The sequence below is a fragment of the Cornus florida genome, unplaced genomic scaffold (genome assembly GCF_030987335.1).
Source record: "Cornus florida cultivar Cherokee Brave unplaced genomic scaffold, ASM3098733v1 CherokeeBrave_3.0.0_Hap2_Chr07, whole genome shotgun sequence".
NCBI lineage: Eukaryota > Viridiplantae > Streptophyta > Magnoliopsida > Cornales > Cornaceae > Cornus > Cornus florida.
Window position 1 is genome coordinate 9,047,426 of NW_026775577.1, and position 27,564 is coordinate 9,074,989.

Consider the following 27,564-nt stretch of genomic DNA (forward strand, 5'->3'; position numbering starts at 1 on the left):
AAAACCGGTGCAGAAGTCAGCTTCCTTTTCAGCTCATCAAAAGCTCGCTGACAGTGTTCATCCCACACGAACTGTACACCCTTCTTGGTCAGATGAGTGAGTGGTCCTGCTATCTTGGAGAACCCCTGGATGAATCTTCTGTAATATCCTGCCAGACCGAGAAAACTCCGAATCTCAGTAGGTGATGTAGGCTGTCCCCACTCAACCGCCGCTGAAACCTTGGCCGGATCCACTACTATCCCCTTTTCTGACACCACGTGACCCAGAAATTTCACCTCCCGCTGCCAAAATTCACACTTCTCGAACTTGGCATATAACTGGTGCTCACGAAGCGTCTGCAAGAATATGCGAAGATGTCTAGCATGATCGTCCTCCGACCGAGAATAGATCAAGATGTCATCAATAAAGACAATAACAAACTGATCCAGATAAGCCCGGAAGACTCTATTCATCAAGTCCATGAACACCGAAGGTGCATTAGTTGTCCCAAACGGCATAACACGAAACTCATAAGAACCATATCTCGTGAGAAATGCTGTCTTAGGAATATCCTGCTCCCTAACCCTCAGCTGATGATACCCAGAACGCAGATCAATCTTGGAGAAGTATGTGGCTCCCCTTAACTGATCAAACAAGTCATCAATCCTGGGCAAAGGATACTTGTTACGAATCATAACCTTGTTCAACTCCCTATAATCTATACACAGATGAAGCGAACCATCATTCTTCTTCACAAATAGAACCGGTGCTCCCCAAGGTGACGTACTCCTACGAATAAAACCCTGGCTGAGTAACTACTGAATCTGATCCCTCAGCTCTCTCATCTATACTAGTGCCATCCTATAGGGTGCCCTAGCAATAAGCGCAGTGCCTGGAGCTAAGTCTATCACAAAATCGATCTCGCGACTAGGTGGCAACCCTGGAATATCCTGAAATACATCCGGGAAATCCTGTACAATCGGTATGTTATCCAATGACACAGTAATCCCCTCCTTATTTTCCCCCTCCACATGGAACAAATAGGTGCTACCGTCCCCTTTAGAACGTGGCATAACTACTACATACATATCCTGACCAAGTATGGTAAAAATAATAGATCTATCAAAATAATCAACTTGGGCATGGTGGTGAGACAACCAATCCATCCCAAGTATCACATCATAAGTGTGCATGTCCAGGACCAGTAGATTGGCTAGAAATCTGAGTCTGCCAATATCTAATGTCACAAGCACATCACTCTCATGTATAATAGCTGTATCACCCAATGGTGTAGAAATACCCTGAGGTCTAGTGCATACCCTCGTCCTCATCCCAAATAAAGTAACAAAAGTCCTAGCTACAAATGAGTGTGTAGCACCTGTATCAAATAAAACACGTCCATGCAAACCATGAATAGGAAACTTACCCTCAATAGTCTGAGGTGCCTGAACATCCTATGGCATGGGGTTATACACCCTGCCATAGTGCAACTGCTGTGGTGCCTGTCCCTGAGTCTGCGGTGGTGCCGGTAAAGCTAGATGTGTCTGTCTCTGAATCCGTGGAACCTGTGGAGCTGGTAGAGGCACTGGCGCCCTCTGTCCCTGCTGCACATACTGTCTCTGTCCCTGTCCCAGTCCTGCTTTAAGACACTGCCTGGTGGTATGACCATACTCTCCACAAGTGTAACAACTACCCTGGAAAGTACCAAATGGCCTCCTCTGTCGGTTAGCCTATGGCTGACCCTGTCCTGCCTGTGGTCCCCCATTCTGTTGCCTCTGAATAGGTGCCCCATTCCGGTGAGCATCTGAACCACCCTTGTGCTTCTTCCAAAGCTGTTGCCCTTGGAACTTGCCTTTGTCATTCTACTGGTGACCATTGTCGTTCCCCTTTTCAGCTGACTGGTTAGTAGAGTCTTTATCACCCCGCTTCTCACCACGAGCCTGTCTGATGTCCACAGTCAACTGATACTGTTGTAGCGCGGCGTCTACCACCTGAGCATAGGTAGTATAGGCTGGACTACCTGTAATAGATCTCTTGATAGACCACATCAGTCCCTTGACGAAACTGTTGCGCTTCTTCTCCTCTGTATCCACCTCCTCCGGTGCAAAGAGAGACAAGCGTGTGAACTGCTGCTCATACTCCGCCACTGTCATGTTTCCCTGCTGCAGATTTAGAAACTCGGTCTTCATAGCTGCCCTGACTGCATAGGGAAAATATTTCTCTTCAAAGCGAGCACTGAACTCATCATAAGACAATGTCATCCTCTCCTCTGAGGTGGTAACTGACTCCCACCACTGCAGTGCATCCCCAACTAGCTTGAAAGTAGCAAGCATCTGCTTCTGAACCTCCGTGCACTGAACCAAACGAAGATGACGCTCAATGTCCTGTTTCCACTGGTGAGCTGCTCTCGCATCGGTTGAGCCTGAGAACACAGGTGGACTCCCCTTTGTGAAAGAGCTCCTAGCCTTTCCCCAAGAATCCGTCTGAACCACTGGTGCTGGTACAGGTGCCTGCTAAATCTGTGGTTGGTTCCGGAGTGCAGCTATTACCCCAGCCTCTATAACCCGAGCAACAAGGTCATTGAGGTGTGGAGGAATCTCTGGATCTCTGACCCGACCCTGAGTCTGTTGAACTTCCTCCTGCTCCTCCTGAAACCCTGGCATTTGCTGCTCTTCTTCCATTTGCCGATGTTGTAGACGTTCCTGCTGTCTACGTGCCGCTCTCCTCTGTCGACTGTTCATGTTCTGTCCTCTTCCAGTGTTAACCATGCTGTTAACATAAAAAGACAGACATCAGTATGAGTTTAAACGAACCGTAAAAGAATTCAACGAATCCTAAACATAAGCTCTATATAAAAAAAAACGCTACGTGGAAGTATTAATACGAAACGTCCTAGAGACACTTGAACCTGGAGTGCTCTGATACCAACTGTGATACCCCTCGGATCCGAGACACGGGTTGATCAGGCCCAGGCCCAAACCCGAGGGAATATCAAACAATTAAAGTATTTTAAAACGAACACAGATGACAAAACCAATAAAGATAGAATAAAACTGAAAGAAATAATAATAATAAAATCCTCCATGTGTAACTGAAAATTTAAAACCCCAATCCTCCAAAACTTCAAAGTTATAACTTGGGAATCCACTGATGGACCCCTAACTAAAGATTCAACTGAGACTGAAACTGAAAATAGATAATACTAGAAACATCGGGGAAAGTCTTACGTAATACGATGAAAGTGAGACTGTCCTCGACAAGCACGATCAAGCTCTAAGGCTGGAACCGTCCTGTACCTGAAAAGAATAATAAAGGAGTGGGTCAGACCCACGAGCAAGTTCTAATCTAACTGCAATCCATACAGTGACCTGATACGCAGATACACCGTAGACACCTCACAATATCTATCTAGTCCATACGTATAAATATATCCACACTAAGGGACATTCACTAGTCTATAATAGGGGTCTCAACCTGAATAGAAGGCAACATGCGAATACGTACCCAAAAGTGGGCATGAGTACCTAGACCTAACAGGGTACACCTCAACCTATTATAACCAACTACGCATCCACTGCATATACGCACCCTAACCAACGAGTCTGAGACTCAAGCTCAACTCGTGGTACCATAAACATATATATAAAGTCCGTCCAAATCCAGGGTATGCAGTTCAACTATTTATTAAACTGACATACAATAAACCAACTAGTTAGTCACTCAACTTATTCAGTTGATATGACTTAACTACCATCCGTTAATCCAGGAAGTCATCCAACTTGGTTACAGCTGATCTGACTTAGTCATAATTAAAATTCGATATCTTTCAATCCATTCCATTAATCCATTAGGTTAGGTTTATGCGTTTTGAGCTAAACCGTCCCTAGTATGTCACCGTCCCATACCGGTACATACAATCCTCCATATCCATGTAAATTACAACATATATAACAGTTCAATAATTTACAGACCAAAAACCACCATCCAATACTTACAGAAGGAATCTTAACAATCTAGCAAATAAAATCCAGTAATAATCCATGTAATTGCATCGGAGAATAAACTATTCTAACAATTAACATCCAACACATGCATAGTTCAAATTTAATAAAACAATGACCCTATCATGTATTTAAAATTAGTTCTATAATAATATTATAGTCCAATAAATCGCTAAATTAAACTAAGCGATCTAGTTCCCTCCATCCGATAACAGAGTACTAAGTCATATACTTATATTTTGTTGTATCCTTTAGCACAGAGCCCCCACTATGCCACAAGTCCAATACATTACTTTAAAAGACTTCATCGTGCATCTAAAATAAATTTAAAATCATTTTATAGCACCCTAAACCATCAGATTAAAATTAATCAACAAATCTCCTTCCAGCCGTTAACTGTACGCAAAGTTGTCAAATAGCGTACTGTTAATTCCATTTAGACTAAGGGGTAAATTTATGCAATTCAAGACCTTAGTTACAAGTTAAAATTATTATTTAACACCTAACTAAAATTTTAAAACTGATTAATAACCCAGATTACCCAAACAGTGCCTTAAAACTAAAAAAAAAAAAGAATTAAATGCATATTGCAAAAGGGAGCCTACTCCAAATTTTGGGAGCAGGCTCTTTTGCCCCAGAACGGCTCTAGGAGTCCTTAGAGCCGGCTCTACTTGTTGTGGGAGCCGGCTCCCACATCCATGGAGCTGGCTCTCACCTCCTTTGAGAGCCTCTTCCCCGTTTTGCTTCGTTTCAGTCCGTCTGCTCCCTCTCTGATCAATTCTTATATCTCTGTTGGTTTCTAAAAACTAATCTTAGGAGTCTTTATTTCGTCTAGAAGCATCCCCAAGGTTGTTTACAATAATCTTGAAAACAATTACAGAGTTTAATCAAGCCATTTAAACTAGCATTGTTGAAGAACGGCACTGAACCTAATTTGCAACATCAGTTCCATCCCAACCCCTCTGTTCTTCCTCGAATTTAAATTTGAAGGTCATACATTACATCTAGTATCCACTCAGACCTTAGTTGATTTCAGTAAGATTCAAAATAAAAGTTAGAACAGTGGGACGTTATGCCAAAACAGAGTCAAGAAAACATACGTGCTATAATTGTTTTGTAAATAAATTTTTCACAGATAAAACGATCAAGTAAAACATATATAAAACATGCATGGTTCAGTTTAAGGCCAATTAATCTCCTAGAGACTGTCTAAGTGCACAGAACACAAGCCAAAGGGAAGGAGGAAGATAAGAACTTGCCTTTGAGTTACAGACTTGAAGTTCTAAATTCCCAGTTTCTGTAGTCTTCCTTGAATTGCTCTGCCAAATCCCCAGTTTCACGCTCTATTTCTTAGCAGCCCTTAGTGATACAGACGTAACTTTATATTTTCCAAAACCCTAAACCCCAGTATGTACATGTATATATAAGCTTCAATTTACTCAACCCTATTCCAAGTCTAACTATAAGTCGGCCAACGATAAATCCTAAAACCCTAACTTTAGATAAATAAAATAATTACCCCGTGAAAAAATTAAACATTTAAATTAAACCAATTAAGTTAAATAAATTAAATTAAGTCAATTAATCAATTCAAACAACACCAAAACCAATTAAAATAACAATTAAATAAAATCACAATTAATTCAAACATTCCAGCAAGCAAATAATCAATTAAATAAAATAAAATACAATTAAACAAATAAATAAATACCAATTAAATACAATTAAATACATATCACATAGGTAAACAATTAAATAAAATAATTAAACCAAATAATCACGCAAAAATACCATGAAAATAACAAATAAATGTCGAGACTATCCTTTTTAAAATTAGGGGTATTATAGTATCACCATGCAATTTCGGTGTAGAGCTGATTTTAAATAAGGCAGAGTTGTATTCAGCTACAGTTTTAAAATCTTGCAACCGCAGTTGCTGCCAATCAGCCCAAGCTTTTAGAAGAAAAGATGATGATCATATATTTTTTTCAAAAATTTCCACAAACTCAGTGGATCTCTTTTAGTGAGGTATTCAGTTTTTAGTTCCTCACTAATATGGTGATGAAGGAAAATCATAGCCTTTGCTTTATATAACATAATATGAAGTATTATAATTCTAGTATAATTAGACAACAAAGGCGGTAAAACCAGTCATAGTAAATAAATTATTCATAACGGCGGTAAAACCAGTCATAAATCATTAAATAATAAAGGTGGTAAAACCGACCATAATTAGTAGATCATTAAATAAAAAAGGTGATAAAACCGACCATGTAAATTATTAAATAATAAACGCGGTAGAACCGACCATAGTGTGAGCATATATATCATTTAAGTAGACAAATTAATTCATGAACAATAATCAATAATTAAGATTTTCTTACTCTTTTGAGTTAAAAATACAATTTTCTTCAGTAAAACAAACAAACCCAACAATCTATCAAAACTAATATCACAAAAGAGATATACAGTTGAGATAGAAAGAGGGAGAGAGAGCTTCTTTTTTAAATCTAAGATGGATAGAATTCGTGCTGATATGAATATATATATAAATATATATGTATATAGAGTAATATTAAGTGCGGGAGAGAGAGAGCTTTCAACATATTCAGAGAGAAAAAATATAAGAACGGGAAACTGGAGAGAAGGAGGAGAGAGATTGATTGCTTATCATTTCTTCATATACATTGTATACACATAATGCCTATTTATAGGCCTTGTATTCGTGGGCAGCAAGCAGCTTATTGATCAAGCTGTACTGCCATTGAAAATGCTTCAATATGTGCAGCAAATTTCAACTACAGTTGGACCCCACACAAAACAGACACATATATAACAATATATGTTTTATAACTAATACAAATACGCGTTTTATCAATTATTTTATTATTATTTTTTAACTTAAATCTTCTTAATTCCTTGTCCTCATGTATGCAACTTGTGCCTTAATTTGACATGATTTGTGAAACCTACGACAAAGTCAAAAAAAAAAGTCTTCTGACTTATGCTACTTCAATAGAATCATAATATGCTACTAAATATTAAGTTATTTCATTTTAAATATGTACATGACTGTACGTAGTGTTGATTATAAAATTTTGAATAGATTTATTTAGTTTATTTTCTCACTTTTTAGCATCAAATGGAAAGCAATTGACATATTGGAGAAAACAAAAAACGAAAGCAAACAAATGGTGTTGAATGACAAATTGTAATTTTTTTAAATTTTATTTAAAACAAAAAATTATACAAGAAAAACAAAGTTATACAAACTCCCAAATAATTGGTCACTAAATTTTAGTAAAACAAAAACCCATACAAATACCAGACAAAGTACCTCATAACAAAATAAAAACTGCCTAAAACAAAGTCACCACTAGAAGTAGACAATCAACACACAGATAAATGATAGAGGATTTCAATATATATATATATATATATATGGGGATATTAAAACACAATGATAGAGAATTTATTAAGCGTCCTAGCCCGCATTTTGGGAGATGATGACAAATGCACCCACATACACTCTTTTTCTTAACATAAATGATAAACATACCTCTAATATGATCAGTTGATAGAATATTTTATAACATGAATAATATGATAATTCAATTTTTACTGAACTATTTTAATTTAATCTCAGTTTAAAATTTTGAACGTGACTGTCCTTTGAGCAAGGATTAAAAGTTTGCTACCCTATCTGTTGGGTTTGTGGCTCAAAATTCATCTGCTGAAAATTAGTTTCCTTTTTCGTTTTGGAAGATTGATATTTTTAAAGGAAAGTGCATCCCATTAAGTTTCTGTTTTAGAGTTGAGATTGATATGATAACTCCTTATAGGTAAGTTAATCTTTGTCTAACAAGGAATTGGATTTGAGGAATACTTGTCCAACAAGTAATTGGGTTTTGAAGACTCTATAAATAGAGATGGGTACGAGGGATTTAAAGAGAGAGAGAGAATAGAGAAAATATGTAAGGGGTTTAAGGGTGAGTGTTGTGAGGAGAGGGAAGAGTATATGTAATTCCCGAGTGTATACATGTAACCTCAAAAGAGATGATGAGTGAGTGGGTGGGGTTTTGATATGTGATTGTATATTCTCTTCCTTGATTCATAATAGTGAAATCTCTCTCTCCCATGGACGTAACCCTAGAGTTGGGTGAACCATGTAAAATATTGTATTGTGCGTTAATGTTTATGATTGTTATCTCCATATATGCTTGTGTTGATGTGATGTAATGATGCTTCCACTGTGTGTGATAAAAGAGGGATTTAACCCTCAATAACAGCCGACTGTTGAGTGGGTTGGAAGAGTTAATTATCCCCAACAACTGGTATTAGAGCCGATGGTGGGTCAGAGCCTGTGGTTGGTCCTGAAGATCAGAACTGAAAATTGGTGGGAAGTTTGGCAAAACAGAAGATGATCGTGAGGTGTTATGGAGATTCCATCAGAGTTGATGATGACACGAAGATATGAAGAAGGTGATGGTGTGAAGCCCATAAGGAACAAGTCTTATGACAAGCCAGAGGATGCTCGTTTTCAAGATGGGGCAAAGGTGATAGAGGTGAAGCCTACAAGGAACAAGTTTTGGGGACAAGCCAAGAGTGAGTGCTAGTTCTCAAGATGGGGCAAGGGGTGTGAAGAATGAAGGGGTTTGCTCTAAGCCGATAAAGAGCAAAGGGGAATATGAAGAGGAGAGGTTTGTTGCTTTAAGCCAAAAAAACAATTGATGAAGATGAGTTGAAGATTGGTGGGTTGCCATGCGTGAGCAATTGAACATCAACAGGGTGGATAGAGAAGACAGAAGAAAACAAATGAAGAATGATGAATTTGAGAAAAGGTGGAGATTGTTAGAGTGTTTCTCAAGTTCATGATAGTGCTTTATTTGAGGTGGAGAAATTTTGAGTTGAGGTGGAGCTATGAAGAGCTTGAGGTGGAGCTATGAAAAGATCCTTATTCGAGGTGGAGTTATGGAGAAACACGTGAAGATTGAATATTGCGCCAAAGTGGAGATTGTTGAGTTTGTGGCTCAAAATTCATGTGCAGAAAATTAGTTTCATTTTTCGTTTTGAAAGGTTGATATTTTTAAAGGAAAGTGCATCCCATTAAGTTTCTGTTTTAGAGTTGAGATTGATATGATAACTCCTTGTAGGTAAGTTGATCTTTGTCCAACAAGGAATTGGATTTGAGAAATACTTGTCCAAAAAGGAATTAGGTTTTGAAGACTCTATAAATAGAGATGGGTATGAGGGGTTTAAAGAGAGAGAGATAGAGAAAATATGTAAGGGGTTTAAGGGTTAGTGTTGTGAGGAGAGGGAAGAGTATATGTAATTTCCGAGTGTATATATGTAGCCTCAAAAGAGATGATGAGTGAGTGAGTGGGGTTTTGACATGTGGTTGTATATTCTCTTTCTTGATTCATAATAGTGGAATCTCTCTCTCTTATGGACGTAACCCTAGAGTTGGGTAAACCATGTGTATGATTGTTATCTCCAAATATGCTTGTGTTGATGTGATGTGATGATGCTTCCGCTGCGTGTGATGAAAGAGGGATTTAACTCTCAACAACAGCCGACCGTTAAGTGGGTTGGAGAGAGTTAATTATCCCTGACACTATCATCATATGAGATGATGGGAGAAAAATGCAATCTGGGTGAAATTGCTTATAATTTGGTATATATTAACACATTTTTTCCGTAAATATTTACATTTTTTCCGTAAATTATATTAGCTCATTTATTTGTAAAGAAATTTTCAGAACTTTAACCTATCAAAAGTCTTAACCTATTTTCTCGTATCTATAATGCTTATAGAAAAAATTAAGAAAATAAAAAATAAAAAATAAAAAAAAATAAAAAAAAAACACATGTAAAATTACATAGGAAAAAGGACAATTACATGAATTGGAACGTGTTAAATCAATGATCTTTAAAAATAAAATATTTATGAAAAGAAAGTTAGAATTTACACATAAATCATGTATTGTGGTTAGAGTTGTTTTGCATCACAATAATGGTAAGATAGGCCGCATTGCATGACAGTTAATTGTAAATTTAGTTGACCCCATTTATTATATATGGTATTTATTTTGGGTTGAATGTTGCCTGGAAAAAAAAGACTATTTTAATTTGAATGAGAGAAAAAATGGTAGTTTAAACACTTCGGACATTGGAGAAAATTAAATAAAAAATCAATAATTATTTGATCCACTGAGTCACTGATTTCATTGTTGATCTTTCTCACAAATTTCTATATATTCAAATTGTCTCTTTGTTATGTCTATTGCAGACAGGTGAAGAGGAAGGAGAGGGAAGAAGAGTAATTACAGAACCATTAAGGGTGGAGAAATAAATGTCAAAAGATCCTGTGCAGGTCCAAATTTCATGAAAGAAAATGCTTTCACTAGCACTCCAATAGGTTATCTTTTTTTTCTTCTTTAATTTTCTTTAAATTTTTTTTAAGGATAAACGGTAAAGAGAGAATTTGAATTTGATAAGCTTCTTCCTAGACATGAAATTTGTGAAACCCAATTCATATTTTAAACTGATGAAAGGTTTAATTTAAGGTTATCATGCAGCAAAGGATTTGTGTTGGTGGTGCTAAAATAATAAAATGTTTAATTTAAGTTTATTATGTAGTAGTGATTTTGTGTAGGTTGTGTATCATCCCCACTATTTAGTTAAAGTAGTGGATGATGTAGCTCTTATAAAAATGAAAAATAAAAGTAATAAATAAATAAATAAAAGTTAATTAGGTTTTGTAAGAACATAATAATAACAAGTTTCAGGTAAATCAATAAAAAATATACATTGATATATCCCTTAAAATGAAGGGTTAATAGTAAAAAACAACTGCAACAAATATATAAGTTTCAACTATTGAAAACTACAGAGAAGTAAAAAAAAAAAAAAGGAAGAGGCACAGCCCAAAACAAGAAAGAGGGCTATAGCCCAAAATCAGAATGACAAAAACAGGTCGAAACCTTAATAGGGAAAGCCTAACGGTCTTAAAGCAAACGAGATGCTAAGGTCCGACTTCATATTCCCAACATTTGAAAGGCTCTAAGCCAACTTTCAAATGCGAGACTTCTTATACATAAGGTTGGCAAAAAAATTTATAAGAGTATGGAATTTTTATTAAAATGTGACGATAAACATATAAAATATATTAATGTTAAAAATATACAAAATAAAATTCGGTCTTGGTACTTTATAAAGAGTACGATCCAATTTATATCAAAAAGTTAAAAAGAAATATTCAACACAATTTCGTCACAAAAGTCAAAATTTAACTTCATATCAAAATAAATGTGATCGTCTTGCATTTTGAGAAACAAAATTATCAATTAAAGTATTGCAATCAAGTTTCTCCAACATATCTTTTTCAATGATATCATAGCCACAAATCCATTCAATCTCTTTTGTGACATCGTCGTGATCCAAGCATTTAGAAAATAAATGACCTAGCCTTCTATAAAATTCAATACTTCAATTGTCTTTTTTGTTTCTCTAGGTAGGTCTGAAAATAATTATGTCCCATCAATATCAGAAATCGATGTTTTAAAAGATTTTAAAGGTTATGACAAGAACACATCAAACTAAAAATATCTGCAGACTTTACCCACTCCAAATTAAACAAAAATTCAAAAGAGTCGTCATATTATTGAAATTGTTCAAATTTACTCTTAATTTTCAATGCATTTTTTTGTAAGATAATATAATTTACCGAAAGCATCTTGTTTTTAATATTTGCCATATAGTTTTTGTTGATTCTAATCTTTTAACTCTTATCATAACTAAATGAATTAAATGTAGTAGTTGTTGTTTCTAATAGGGCTTTTGAATGTATTTGTTGTTCTAATGGTCTTTTGAAAGCCTCATTGTGGGCTTAATGGGCTTCTTTCAAGCTAAAGTAGTTCCTTATTGTAGTTAGGCCTTATTATAGTTTTGGGTCGTTCCTGTGAACTCCCATATTGTGTTCTTTTGGGTAGTTTCTATGTTTGTCTTTTGGGCCAATTGTCCAGTCTTTTTTGTATTGTTTCTTATTTATATGTATATTTTGCTTATGTTTTTAAAAAATAAAACAAAAATAATCCAAGATGACATTGATAGAATATTTTATCAATACACTCTTTTTCTTCAACATAAATGACATTGATAGAATATTTTATCACATAAATAAAATGACAATCCAAGATGAACGTTGGTTGTTCTTTGAGTAGGGATTAAAAATTTGCTATCCTATCATCATATGAGATGATGGGATAAAAATGCAATCTCGAAGAAATTGCTTATAATTTGGTTCATATATTAGCACATTTTCTGTAAATATTTACATTTTTTTGGCTAAATTATATTAGCACATTTATTTGTAAAGAAATGTTCGATCAGAACTTTACCAATCAAAAGTCTTAACCTATTCTCATATGTATAATGGTTATAAATAAAAAATTAATGAAGAAAAATAAAAATAAAAATAAAATAAAATAAAAACGTGTAAAATTGCATAGGAAAAATGACAATTAGCTGAAGTGGAAAGTTTGAAATCAATGATCTTTAAAAATAAAATATTTATGAAAAGGAGTTAGAATTCACACACAAATCATTTCGTATGTATGGTTGTGGTTAGACTTGTTTTGTATCACAATAATGGTAAGATATGTCGCATGACTATTAATTATAAAATTAGTTGAGTCTCATTTATTATATATTGTATTTATATTGGGTTGAATATCTTCTTATTTGAGAGGAAAAAATAATACTATTTTAATTTTAAGTTTTGAGAGAAAAAATGGTAGTTTAAACTCTTGAGACATTGGACAAAATTATATAAAAAATTAATAATTATTCGTTGCAGTGACCCACTGACTTCATTGTTAATTTTTTTTATAAATTATTGAGTTTTCAAAATTTCTTGTTCTAAAATAAAAGATTCAACTCTACCTAACACTTGTACTCGAGTTCGTGTATAAGAAATTATTTCAATACAAGTTACAATAGTGGATTTGTTATAAAAATAAGGAAATATCATGGCAAGATTTGTCTTTTCACACATTATTTTTAGTACAAGTATCTACGGGGTTTGCTATGACTTTTTGCTATTGTCAGACGGTCACCGAAACTTTTGCCTCGGTTCAATACATAATGACTAAAGCTAATTTTGGTTGGTTAATCCGATCAGTTCATCAATGGTCGGCAAGTATGATGGTCCTAATGATGATCCTGCATGTATTTCATGTGTATCTCACCGGTGGATTTAAAAAACCTCGCGAATTGACTTGGGTTACGGGCGTGGTTCTGTTGAAATGAAAATATATTTATTTGTTTTTAAATGAAAAAAAAAGGCTTTCACGGTCACTCAATATATTTTCTTCTTTAATTTTCTTTAAAATATTTTTTAGGGTAAATTGTAACGAGAGGATTTGAATTTGATAAGCTTCTTCTTATACATGAAAATTGTGAAAACCCTATAGCCAAATCAAAAGGTTGGTTTTACCTCATTAATTCTGATAATTCTTTACGTGAGTAATATAGCCCAATTCATATTTTAAAATGATGAAAGATTTCCTAATTTATATTTTAAAATGATGAAAGGTTTAATTTAAAGTTATTATGTAGGAAAAGTTTTGTGTAGGTAGTGTTAAAATAATAAAATTTTTAATTTAAGTTTATTATGTAGGTAGAGTTTCTCTTTAAAACTTGTAATTTTGAAAATAATTATTCCCCTTTAATATCAGAAATCATGTCATGTTTTAGAAGATCTTAAAAGTTATGACATGAATACATCAAACTATCATTATTGGTATAATTCAAGCTCTCCAAATTAAACAAACAAAAATTCAAAAGATTCGTCATTGAAATTGTTCAAATGTAATCTTAATTTTCAATGCATTTTTTTGTACAATAATATAATTTACCGAAAGTTTAATCTTTTTAACAATTTCCAATTTTTTTTTTTTTGGTAATTCTAATCTTTTAACTAATCATAACTTATTTTGTTAGGGCTAGTACGGCGGGAAATAATTATAGATGTTGCTCTAATAGTCTTTTGAATGTATTTGTTGTTCTAATGATCTTTTGAATGCCTCAGTGTTGGCTTAAAGGGCTTCATCGAGAAAAAGTTGTTTCTCATTGTAGTTAGGCCTTATTATAGTTTTGGGTCGTTCTTGTGAACTCCAATATTGTGTTCTTTTGGGTAGTTTCTAACTTTCTATGTTTGTCTTAATTAATTAATGTCTTTGTGTATGTGGTTTATAAATTAAGGATAGATATTTTGTTAAGAATGAAGCCTTGTTTTTTTTTTTTTTTAGTCTTATCACTAATTTGGCAATGATGTCTGATGGAATAAATGATAATTCATATTTACCATCTTAAGAAACATTTTCAAGTTAAAACTTGTATACTAGAATTTATACATTATGATTCCTAGAAACACCTATATATATATATATATATGTAAAATACATTTTTCATGTTACAAGCACCTTTTTTGCTTGAAGACTTTGCAATAATTAATTAATTCCCTTCCTTTTTGATTTAACATACTTTTTCACTAATATATGTAGATATAGTGGAGAAAATGTGGACCTCCTTTTTATAGAGAAATAAAGAATATCATGTTGTGGTTAAACATGTCCAGACAAAATCCACATCACCACCAACTCCTTCCACTGCATGCCTTCTTGACTCAGAGTCATAACTTGTTCCATTACCTTCAAATTAAAACATAAAGGGACAAGTCGTATGGTATATATATATATGCTTCTTTATACATAATCCTTTTTTATTCTTCATGACTTATCATTTATTGTCTTACATTGATCACCCTAATCAACGCGGCATATATGACATTTTGTGTAGTAGCATTTTATAAGTTGTAATACAAGATGGCTTTATAACAATATAACTAATGGATGGTTATGCATATAATTATAATTAGTTTAAAGTTTAAGTCAAGAGATAAGACATTATGGGAGCACTATAGGTTATATATATATATTAAATGGTTTACACTAACGTTATGTTTGACAGGTATGAAATTGAAGTTTTGGAATTGAAATTAGCGGAATTGGAGAAAATTAATTTAGAAAATTAAACGAAAATTAACGTTATGTTTGACAGGTATGAAATTGGAGTTTGGAATTGAAATTAGCGGAATTGGAGAAAATTAATTCAGAAAATTAAACTAAAATTTTCTCCAATTCCACCTATTCCAATTCCAATACTCCAATTCCTTACTGCCAAATACAACCTAAATATTGTTATGGACTAATATTTTAACTTGCCATTATGTATTTTAAAATTTTAGACTATCAAGTGTGCGAATAATATAATTTCTAATGTAGGATTAATAAATTAGAGACTTTTATTGCATATTTTAAGTTAATCAAACAATTTCTCGTTTTGGTCTTAGCCCCTTAATTTGAATGCATATTTTGTTGGAAACGAGGCATTAAAAATATAAACTTTGGATGAGATTTGGGATAGATTCCGCTAATAATTTTTTACGGATCTATAAACGAGCGTGTTTCTTTCTACAAGGAGATGAACGTGATATATTTACTTTCTCAAATTCGTTTTCGGATGAATGAGAAATTAGCTCCAAAGTATGGTATTTTGATAAGCCTAAATGGGTATGCAAAATGTGGGAAGTGTTTGTCCCACATGGAAAAAATGTTGAAACAAATTGAAATTTAAATAAGCTGAGTTTAGGATTTGGGCTTGGGCTTGGGCCTAATTGTAAAGTCCAGATTATTCTTTTTTATAATTTTGGATTGGGCCTAATTTTGGGTTGGGCTTATTTAAATGGGTTTCACAAATTGGTGGGTTTTTTGGATGGTTGGTTTTTTGAATTAAAAAACTACTTTTTAGTTTTTCTAAAAGGTTACACCTTTTAAATTAAAAAACCATATTTTAGTTTTTCTAAAGGGTTACACCTTTTAAATTAAAAAATCACTTTTTAGTTTTTTCAAAGGGTTACACCTTTTTCCGAACCATCATAACTCATGGTTGCACCCACTCGAAAAGGCACATTGCAACCTATTGGAATGAATGTGTCTATTGCTAACAGACACCATGTGAACCATTGCAACCTATTGCAATGGTTGTGTCCAATAATGAAGAGATACACCCAATCCGAAAAGGCATTTCTGTTTCTATAAATACCTCCCTTTGGATCATTTGCAAGTAGTTCATTTTTCTTCTATCTCCCTCTCTAGACTTAAACCCAACCCAAGTGGGTTCAAACCATAGGTTAAGTGGTCCGAACCACTTCGACCCTAATCCAATTTCATCGAGCCATATTAAGATTGGTCCGAACCATTTGATTTGGATTGCATCCAATTCAGTATTTATATAGTATAGATGCATTTTTGAGTCAAAGAGAGTATTACACGGAAAAGATTCGCCGTATCCACAAGTTTGTAGTACTGCTACTGGTGGATGTAGACCGTTATATCCTGGGAGAAAGACGCTACTGAGTCCGTTAGCACCATAGCGGAGCGAATCTGTCTTAAGGACATAGTATTCAATACTAGCCTCGATCTATGTTCTTTATTTATTATTTATTAATTTATTACTTTATTTTTCATATTTAATTAAATATATATTTGCATATTTAATTAATCATTTCTTAACATATTGTTAATTATCTCATAACATATAAGTATAAGAGTTGTTATATCTTAAATGTCACATGAAACATATATTTTTACCAACATATTTAACGAAAGGGATGGAGAATTCTAATTTTCTCTGCAAAAATTTAGTTAAACACATGGTAGATTATTATAATCAACTCCAAAATCAATCCTCAAAATAGATAGTTCCAATTTTATTTACTTCTTTATTTAGTTGGATACCCTTTTAGAGTTGAGTATTGGATATCTAATCCATGGAAAGAGAACTCAAAGTAAAAAATTACTCATAGAGATAAGAGAGCAAATGGTAAACCTATTGTAAATAACAAAAACCAACTCATTTTAACATGGTTGCAAAATTAAGGACCACTTTTGTGTGTGTGTGTGTGTGACCACTTTGATGCCTGCAGTGGCTAAATATTTGATGAACATGCACCATATGTTTCTGATATAGTTCTAGAGAGAGCGGTGAGAACCAAAACAAAAAACAAAACAAAAAAAACAATGAACCTTTTATCAACTAGTGGAAACCATATATGGTGGATTGAACATGAACATTATGGGGAAGAACACTAGTTATATATATATATATATATTGATTCAGATGAACATTCATATAGTATAGTAGTGTTTGCTCTTTGGCGAGTCGGCGGTTTTCAAAGTCTTCTCAATCAGCTTCCGAGCCTTCCTGCTCCTTATCTCTACTCTCATACTCTCACTCTTCTCAATCTTGTCATAATTCTTCTTCATTTTCAGAGAACTCAATTTCGATTTCAAAGTCACCACCAACCTCTCCAAACCCATCATCACCATAGCTAAATCTGTCAAAATTAATATAAGAAACTCATCATTAATATATTCAGGAGAAAGAAAATCAAGACTAGAAAAGAAAATAATAGAAAAGAAACCTCAAGAAAATTGAAGAAGAGAACCGTGAGAATTATAGCTAAGATATTTTGGCTTTGGCAAAACCAAGCAATTAATTCTCTAAAAGGATAAGCCAAGGTACGTATGGTTGAAAGAGAAGGAATCTGTGTGTATGGGTCTAGAGAGAGAAAGAGATAGAGATAGAGATAGAGAGAGAGAGAAAGATTGATTGGAAGAGTGGATGATATGAATGAATTACAGTTGGGTGGATTGAGAGCTTTGAAGGCAATGGTCCAGAGCTAAGGACCTTATGAGTAAATGAAAGTGTCATATTATGTGTGTCATATATATACGTGGATATAAAACACAACTGGGCACTATGTACAAGGTTTCTTTTGTTCTATTACTTTTTTGGGATATATATACGTATGTGTGTGTGTGGTAGAGGAGTGACCAAGTGAATGAATGGATATATTAAAAGAGTAAAACATGAGGACATAATTCTATTATTGCTTGTGTTGCCAGATTGTTGGATTTTCGGTGCGTTAGAACTCGTGTTTGAACCGGACACCCTTTTCCTTACCTCTAATAACTATTCTTGTCAAACTTAAATTTATTATTTATTTTAAGAAAAATTAGTTTTATTGCCTTTGTTTTTTTAAGTGCTAATTTTATTTATTTATTTATTTTATTTTATTTTTTTCCATTTCAATTTAGATCTTTACTTTGAGACTACACATGTAAGTAGTAACTTTGTTCATTTGGTTGATAACAAGGTTTTTTTGGAAGTATCGAATTCACAATTTTCTTCAATTTCAATTTCAATGCATCGATTCAATGCTCCCAAACATAATATTAGTAAATTCCATTTCATAAATTTTCATTAGATCCTCCATGTATTCTTAAAGAGAAGAAAAAATAACATGATCAGAACTCATAAACACTAATTGTTATAGGTGGGCCCTTGCCAATTTATTCAAAAGTTTAAGTTTTGGATAATGTTGCAATGAGGGCCATTCTGCCCCTCTGGGTGGTTAATCTGGATACCTTTCGGGTCATGCGCTTGATGTGGTATCGGATCAAAGAATGGGTTGGCTCTGATACTAACTATAGTGGGTGAGCGCTTGCCACTTACCCAAAAACTTAAGATGTTGGGTAATGCTGTATACCCCTTTCACTTTTCATTCAGATCCGTATGTCGTGGGACAAATACCCTAGTAACACCAGTCCAGAAGGTATATTATGCATGTCTTTCCTTAAAATGAAGATTAAGTGATCTGAGTCATGTTAAGAGTAATATTGTGTGTGAGTGTGCATTTGACTTTTGAAATATAATAGTAATTTACATTTTATTTTAATTTGTCTGATTTTCCACATTTATCAGTCTAAAAGAACAAAAATGTGATTTACATGTATGTATGTAAATATATATTATATGGTTATGAATTATTCAGATTCTCTTTAATGCATGGACCTCTCATGAAAGAGAAGTGGTAGACCAGTAAGTAGTGCAAGTTGATAATGGAGGATCGATCTGTCCATTCCAAAATTGATTGGCGGTTGCAACTTGTTAATTAAAAGGCACCTCTCTCTTCTACTTTTGTTTTGGAAAATGGAATTCTTTCCACCAAGCCATGTCACTGCTACATCACTAACACCTTTCACTAACTCCATGTATCTCCTACATTCACAATCTCCTGTCCAAGAAAAAGGTTGTCATTTTTCTCTTGGAAATCGAACCTTAATATATTTAGGAAGACCTACGTCAGATTTGTGTTCAAGTCGCTACCAACATAAAAGATCCTACCCGACTCGCCGACTATGTGGGTATCATAATAATATAATAGGTTTTTTTTTTTTTCTTTTTATTATTATTATTATTATTTTTTTTAACATTTGTGGTGCCGGGTCTCTTACAACAATCATAATCTACCACATACCCAGTGAACTTGATTATTTTCATGATCTTTGACCTTGATATGGGATATAATTTTTAAGCACAATAATTTATTACTTTCCTTGTTTTGAAATAATAAAGGATTTGTGAATTTATGATTGGACTAGATTAGAGGTGCGGTGAGTAGGTAAGTAATATCTAATTTTTAATTCTTGCATTTGTGACAATGTGCTCAAAATTATCAGAGCAAGATCAGGTAGATGTGCGTTCGTAACACAGCAATTGAATTGTTTTTCGTTATCCATAGCAGCCAGCATGAGCCTTCACACTTCTAACATAACATTCTTGTACGAGGAAAAAAATAATAATAATAATCGGGTGGATGTTGGATGAATAGGCCTAGCCATATGAACCTTTTAGGTCAAGCAAAATTGGTGGTTAAAGCACCTATTTTTAACCTGGCCCAAGCTGCCAAGGAGCAAGAAAGTCGGGCCCTTTCATGCGTTGGCTATGTAGCTAAATGTTTGGCACATATATGTTTTTAGAGTTTTGTTAGGAATAAAAACTTTCATCTAATTTCTTGTGTTTAATGGATAGTATACAGATTTGATAATACTGAGAGGATGCCTCTCTATCAGGCCTTAGGACCTATTGGAAAATACTCGGAGATGGGTACAGTGTAACAAAATCGGTCGCAATTGGATAAATATTGTACAAGATATTTTGCTTGTCTTGCTCTTTATTATACTCTGTTTTAATAATTTTCCAGAACAAGGTTTTTTATTTTTGGGTGTAAAGATTTTCCTGAGAAAGTTGGTATTATCATATCAGCTAATTTTTATTTATTTTTTTTTTATTTATTATTTTTTTTGGGAAGATGCCTAAATCTTCATAACAACTTCAAATATAAAAACACGTATTTATATATATATATATATAATACAACAATTTGTATGGCAATGCTAACAATAATTTATTTACGTCCCCTCCTATCAACATAAAAAAATAAAAATAAAAAAATTTATATTTAAACTCAGAAACTTGTGCATAAATGACAGGTTCTGTTAAGCCCAGTTTAAACAACCAAAATGACAAAATTATTTACAAAGTTATAAGTCTTATTAGAAACTATACCAAGAGGAACAAAAAATGCAATTGAGATTTCAAAGTTAAAGTTGATCAAATCTTATCTACGGTCGATGATATATTGGAGAGACTTAATTGGAATACTTGAATTGATAATTTTGCAGTTCAAAATGTAAGACGATCACATTTATTTTAATATGAAGTTAAATTTTGATTTTCAAGATCAGGTTTATTTTATCGTCTCATTTTAACGAAATTTTGCACTCTTATAAATTTTTGGCACGTGTGAAATCTTATGTATAAAAAATTTATTCAGAAAAAAAAATATATAATATATATGTATAAAAAATTTTGCATCTAAAAATTCATCTAAAATCTCTCAAAATTTTAGGAGTCTCAGCCGGCCGTGGTGCTTGGCAGGACCCATTGACACTAGAGTTGAATTTTTGCTTCGAACGCTGAAGAGGGAAGCTTAGAAGTAACATGGTATGATGGTAGGCTGTACCAAAATGCTAGTTTAAATGAAAATCATGTAAAATTCTTTGATTGCCCACATTTAGTCACTTTTGAAGCTTTGATCATTTTATTCCACTCCAAACTACAAATTGAAGCTGTTCCAGACAATATATTCAGACAAATCCAAAACCGCCCATCTCAGATCAAATTTTATGACTTTATATGTGCTTGCTTCATTCTAATAAAATGCATTTAGCATATTATACAGGCTGAAAACAGATCACTCTGTTCTGGAAGTTTTAGGCACGCCGATTTCCATTGTTATTTTCGTAAAGGAAAATGATAGGTAAACCAAAACCCCTACCCTATTTCAGAAGTCAAAAAAACTGCAACTTTAGATAGTTTAACATCGGATCTAAGTGGGTCCTATGTTAAATCATCTAAAGGAAGAAAACATTTCCGTTCATGCAATAGGTGAGGATTTCAATTAGTATAGCACGATTCTTTCGTAAAAGAAATATAATGACTGCCTTAATCTCATTTATATATGCTCATTGATGTCAATCGGCAAGTAATAGCAATTTTATTGAAATAGTATCTTAGAGAATGAATCCCGCAGGGTTGGCCTAGCGGGTGAGAACTCGGGTCACAGTGTTTCATGAAACATCATATATCAAGTTTGAGTATCTGAATAAACAGTTTCTGTGGAGGCATCTATACGGGTTAAGTTGTACTTAGATTGAGTTATGTACTTGTCCGATCCTACCCGGTGCACGTGACTTGTGGGGTGTTGTGTGTATTCCAAAGTAAATTAATCTCACCTGTAAAGATTTGGCGATACCTCCTCTCTGAGAAAAAAATATAATAATAATAAATCATGGGAATGACATTATCAGCTACTTGCATACACAAGTGATGGATATGTTAACCTACACTTTTATTATAACTAAGACCATTGGGAAGTATATGGACAAAAAGTCTATTTGCCAAAGTAATGATAATGTTCTTGAAATGACATTCATCAATTAATTTCTGAGGTGACATGTTGCCTACAGAATTGAAAAAATATCGTTGCACTATATTAAGACTGCATTTTCAATTTAGCTGCCTACATGTTTTGGTAATAACCTTCCAAATAGTTGAGTTGATATAAATCCTTTGAGCATGATTCCAAAGTCTTTCAATTCTAGGAATCAAAATCGTCTCCAATGAACCTTTTTCGAATTTCTGTCTGGTGGGTGAAGTTAATCGCTATCAATGTAACTTTCGTTATTATAATGGTGTGAAATGGGTGAAATTTAAATTTTGTTACTACCTACTTACAGGTCCATTTTATAGGAACAAAAGTTTCCTTCGATAGTGATGAATTTCACCGAGTGAAACCATGAAAAAAAGCATGAAGATTTTGATCCCAATTCTTGAAGGGATTACGTCTCCGCTCTGCTTTTACCCAATCACCATTCCAACATTACCCCCAAAAATAAAATAAAAAATGGTAATGAACGAACTTATATTATGATAGATAATTAGAATCAAACAACTCAATTATCTATAGGCATAAATATAAATTGTTACACAGCTTAGATTTTGAAAGATTAGGGTTCAATTACCTTGCTCCTTCCTTCTTCTTTTTCATAGTTGGTACTTCCACACGCATGTCTCTACTGAAGCTTGAACCATTGACTTCTCTTTGAAAAGTAAGGGCCTGATACCGCTAGGCCACCAACACAGTGGTACCTTGCTCCTCCAATAATAAACCAAGCATACCAACAATAATTTGATTGAACAATTTAAATCTTTTCTCTCACTCAAATTCCATTGAAGGGTGGGAGTACATATTATCAACCACGTGACATTTCTTAACAAGAAAGGATTTAGAAAGTTCATCACCAATGGGTCAATTCAGCTACAACATGGCATGCTATAGCTTCATTCGGCAACGATGAAAAATACTCTCACACTGCAAATTAGCCCTAGCCCTTTATTTCCCACATGAAAACCCCCCATGCACTGCCCCCAAAAGTGGACTTTATAAAAGAGATGGCAAAGCCTAGCAATCATCAGCTAATTTGCCACCAAGCTACGCCAGGGTACTTAGCACTATAACCACCAATCACTCTCTACTTATGACACCTTGTGCGGATAAAGACATGAGGTGGCCCTATATGATTGATGCACACAATAGTCATCAATTGCATAGAAAATATTGACCAATGATTAGATACAAGAGTTGGAATTCTCTGCTGTTACAGCACGAACAGTCAAATCATTCACACATGTAAAATTGTCACACGTGTGAACGATCCTGACCGCCCACTATAGTACAAGACGGTACATCACACACATGTTGTACTACATAGGATCCAGATTCCAAATAGAAAACCTACCAGTATGATTCAGAGGTGAAACCTTTTCTGCCTCTGGTTTTCAATTGGGAAATGGGGTCTTCATTACAACTTACGAAGTGGACATCTCGGCAGATCATTTTGTCACTAGCCAAAAGATGTGTTTCACATGAATTTGAATACATTTTTTGGTTCATTTGTTAAAGAGTATATGTCAGTTGCTTTAACCTTCAAAAAAAAAAAATGTAATGCCTAGTTTGGAAAGAAGCTTTTATCCCACTCTTTCAAAAGTATACCTGGTGCATAAAACTGCCATATTCTATCAAATTTTTAACAAATGTGAGTTGTGTAAGATTGTCACCATTATAGCCCAATTGGACACCGACAATACTCTATTTATACATATACATATATGGTCGTTAAAAAGGATTAGTTAATCAATAATGAAAGCAAAGTTTTTCTTAGAAATAACAATACTTACAAAATAGAAAAATAGAATCACAAATGTACACTGTCGGTAATTACTGTACAAAATAGAAAAAGTGATAAATAAGAATAATAATTTCTTTTTTTGAAATAAATTAGTCAGTCCTCTCTGATTTCCTTATTTATCATTTTTTTAATTTTGTAATAGAGACTATATGCATTTATGATTGGATCATATCAAGAGTCAATATAATTTCCTTATTTATCACTTTTCTAATTTTGTAATTAGAGACTATGTGCATTAATGATTGGACCACATCAACAGTCAATAGGATGACCTATCACATTAAAAAAAAAAAAATGACTTATGCAATGCTTTTTCATATATCACATTTTATACATATATATATGTGTGTGTGTGTGTGTGTGTGGTTACTAAAAAGATTAATTAATAAATGATAGCGAAGCTTCTTATGCCGACAATATGGTTGCTAACAAGATTAATTAATAAATGATAGCAAAGCTTCTTATACCGACAATATGGTTGCTAACAAGATTAATTAATAAATTATAGCAAAGCTTCTTATACCAACAATAGTCTATATATATACACACACACACACACACACACACACACACACACACAAACACACATCTATGTTTGTTGAAGAGGTTAATTAATTAATAATGATAGCAAAGCTTCTCCTAAAAACTCATAAACAATTAACAAAGATGACTTAGAAATGATTTGAATAAACCAGAGTCTCTTACACTTATTGTATAACTTCAATAAATTTTAACCAGAACTTAAATTTTCTGAAGCAATAAAATTTTTTAGTATCATGTGCAAATCATTGTAGACAGATAATTTGGTATATTTATCCAGCTAATATCCTTAAAATATTGATCAACTTTCAATAACAAATACCTTTAAAAAAATGGTTGATAAGGAAAAGATGAGAGTTATTATTATATTTTCCACGTTTGTCTTTAATGATATATCATAATAACTATTATGTTAGCCAGCTACACTCGAATTAACCATAAAAAGAGACATCTAAAATGCAATGACACAACTTTGACTTGTATACTTCACCACCATACATTGCACAACATACTTCACCACTATACATTGCACAATACCATTCTGAATCTATAAATCTATATATATATATATATATATGCTATCCCAAAGTGAAGTTGCTCCATTCTTATTATTCTCAACTTCTCAAATGAAGCATAGTGCTACAGAGTTTCCCAGTGGGAAGAACACACCCCTCAACAGCATCAAAAAGTGTGTCATACCAATCATGACCTTGATTCTCATCACCTCAATCCCCACCTATCTGCATAAAAACTCATATTCGTCGTTACTGTCTCTAGAGGTTCGCGACAATGGTACAAGCCCTTTCTATCAGGAGAGCAACGCGTTCTCGCCATTGCAGTCTCCAGGGGAAACTTCCAACGATTCTCTAGAGGTTCGTGACAATGGTACAAGCCCTTTCTATCAGGAGAGCAACGCATTCTCGTCATTGCAGTCTCCTGGGGAAGCTTCCAACGATTCGAAGAGTATAAGCTTAGAGCACAAATGCAACATATTTAGCGGGAATTGGGTGCCATATCCGGATGGATTACCTTACTACACGAATGAGACACAGTGTTCCATCGACGATCGACAGAATTGTCTGAAGTTCGGGAGGCCGGACACCGAGTTCTTGAAATGGAGGTGGCAACCAGATGAATGTGATCTACCTATGTTTGACGGAGTGCAGTTCTTGGAGCTGGTTAGAGGGAAGACACTGGCATTTCTGGGAGACTCAGTAGGAAGGAACCAAATGCAATCATTAGTGTGTGTCTTGGCTAGTGTAAGTGCTCAATAAACTCATGGCATGTATAATGTATTCATTTGCTTTATTCATAAGTTTGATGATCAACTCAACAAAAAATTGTTCCCAACTATTGAATATAGTGATGGTTGGTAGATATATATATACACATATAGAAATATAAATGCATAGATACACTTTGTATGCATGCGACACAGGTATTTAAAATCTTTATACCATATCCTATTGTGAAAAAATATATATATTATTTTATCTTTATATTTCCTTTAATAGTGTAAGTCGTCATCATCATCCTTATCCTTTTATCCCATATGCATGAGATCAGTCAACTAAATTTTGTTTTTTCATTTTATTCTCTTACAATTTATCAGCCCTGATATTTAAATTTTTTTTTATAAATTTCTAATACTTCATCTCAAGTTGGTTCCGGATAGTCTTAAATAAATATTCTAATTAAATCTTTTATTAGAAGATTGGATAGGTCATATGTCTCCTTACAATCTTGACCTTTGTCTCCTCCTAACATTAGTATGATGTATAATTTTGTTGTATTAAAAAATAATTTGATTCTTCATAACAGCACGTCTCTTCTAACCACCCTTTATAAAATAAAATAAAACAAAAACAAAACTGAAATTCTAGCACATCATCTCATGTACATATATCATATACAAGGAAAAGACTAAACTACCCATATACAAAAAAATTCTCTAACATTTTGAAAAAGATCTGTTACTACATTTCTTTCCTTTTCCTAATAATCAGTGTTCTAATGGTAGATGCACATGATTTCATGGAACAGACCCTAGTTAAATTTGTTTCACTTTCAAACTTATAGTTATAGTCACTCCTACCACCAAACTGAACTCAACTATATATAATTTTTCAGGCAGCCACTCCCATAGATGTTTCTTATGTATCAGACACAAGATTCAGACGATGGCTCTACAATGATTACAATTTTACCATAGCAGCACTCTGGTCTCCACTCCTGGTCAAAACCCGTGAAACCGACCCTAACGGTTTTTCCCAAGACAGCCTCATGAGCCTCTACTTAGATGAGGCTGATGAGGCGTGGACGGCTCAGGTTGAGAAGGTCGATATAGTGATCATCTCAGCCGGGCATTGGTTCCTTCGACCATTCATGTACTATGAGAATGGTACAGTTGTGGGATGCTACAGGTGCCAGAAAGAGAATGTGACGGACCTTACATTTTACTACGGATATAAAATGGCTTTCCGTACAGCCTTTAGGGCGCTTCTAAACCTTCAGAACTTCACGGGACTGACATTTCTAAGGACATTCTCACCGTCACACTATGAGAATGGGGACTGGAATAAAGGAGGGAATTGTGTGAGAACGAGGCCGTTTACGAAGCAAGAAATGAAGTTCGATGGGTATAGTTTGGAGTTGTACAAGACCCAGGTGGAGGAGCTAAGAGCAGCAGAAAAGGAAGGGAAAAAGAGGGGCCTCAGATTCAGGATCCTAGATACTAGTGAAGCAATGGTGCTAAGGCCAGATGGACATCCAAGTCAATATGGGCATTCGCCACAAGAGAATAAGACCATACCTGACTGTGTCCACTGGTGCATGCCGGGCCCCGTCGACACGTGGAATGAATTTTTGCTTCAAATGTTGAAGATGGAGAGTGGAGGATCAATAGGGAATCTTCAATGAATGGTCAGCAGAAATCAGATAGATTTCGGATGAGCAAATTAATTATTCCTTTTGTATTTAACTTGTGAAGGTGTAACTACATTGTTTTTATTTATACATATTTCAATGGTAAAAGTTAGATATTTTTGCACGATTAAATTTTTTAATGTAATTTTCTTCATTGACGATATAAGAGAACAAAGGAAGATGAATGATGAGATACTACAAGAAACGTTTGTAGGAATGTGATTACATCTGCTGGTTTAGAGCATAAAGCTTGTTGAGAGTGTGTGCGGCAGAATGGTTGTGAATATGGATAGATAAGCTAATGGTGATGGTAAATATATTTAACTTATTTTTTTATC

The 27,564-nt window shown here is 34.0% G+C and overlaps 1 protein-coding gene and 1 long non-coding RNA gene across 2 annotated transcripts; one reads left to right on the plus strand and one right to left on the minus strand.

Annotated features, from left to right (window-relative positions):
- Positions 1-17,108: 17,108 nt before the first annotated feature.
- Positions 17,109-18,138, minus strand: LOC132316047 (uncharacterized). Its single transcript, XR_009483900.1, has 2 exons — positions 17,527-18,138; positions 17,109-17,439 (listed from the first exon to the last, which is right to left on the minus strand). It is a non-coding gene; the product is annotated as an uncharacterized LOC132316047 (long non-coding RNA).
- A 6,613-nt stretch (positions 18,139-24,751) lies between these two features.
- LOC132316049 (protein trichome birefringence-like 19) lies at positions 24,752-27,338 on the plus strand. Its single transcript, XM_059814547.1, has 2 exons — positions 24,752-25,560; positions 26,432-27,338. Exons 1-2 carry the CDS (start codon positions 24,877-24,879, stop codon positions 27,218-27,220), a joined length of 1,473 nt encoding a protein of 490 aa, XP_059670530.1. The 5' UTR covers positions 24,752-24,876; the 3' UTR covers positions 27,221-27,338.
- Positions 27,339-27,564: the final 226 nt, after the last annotated feature.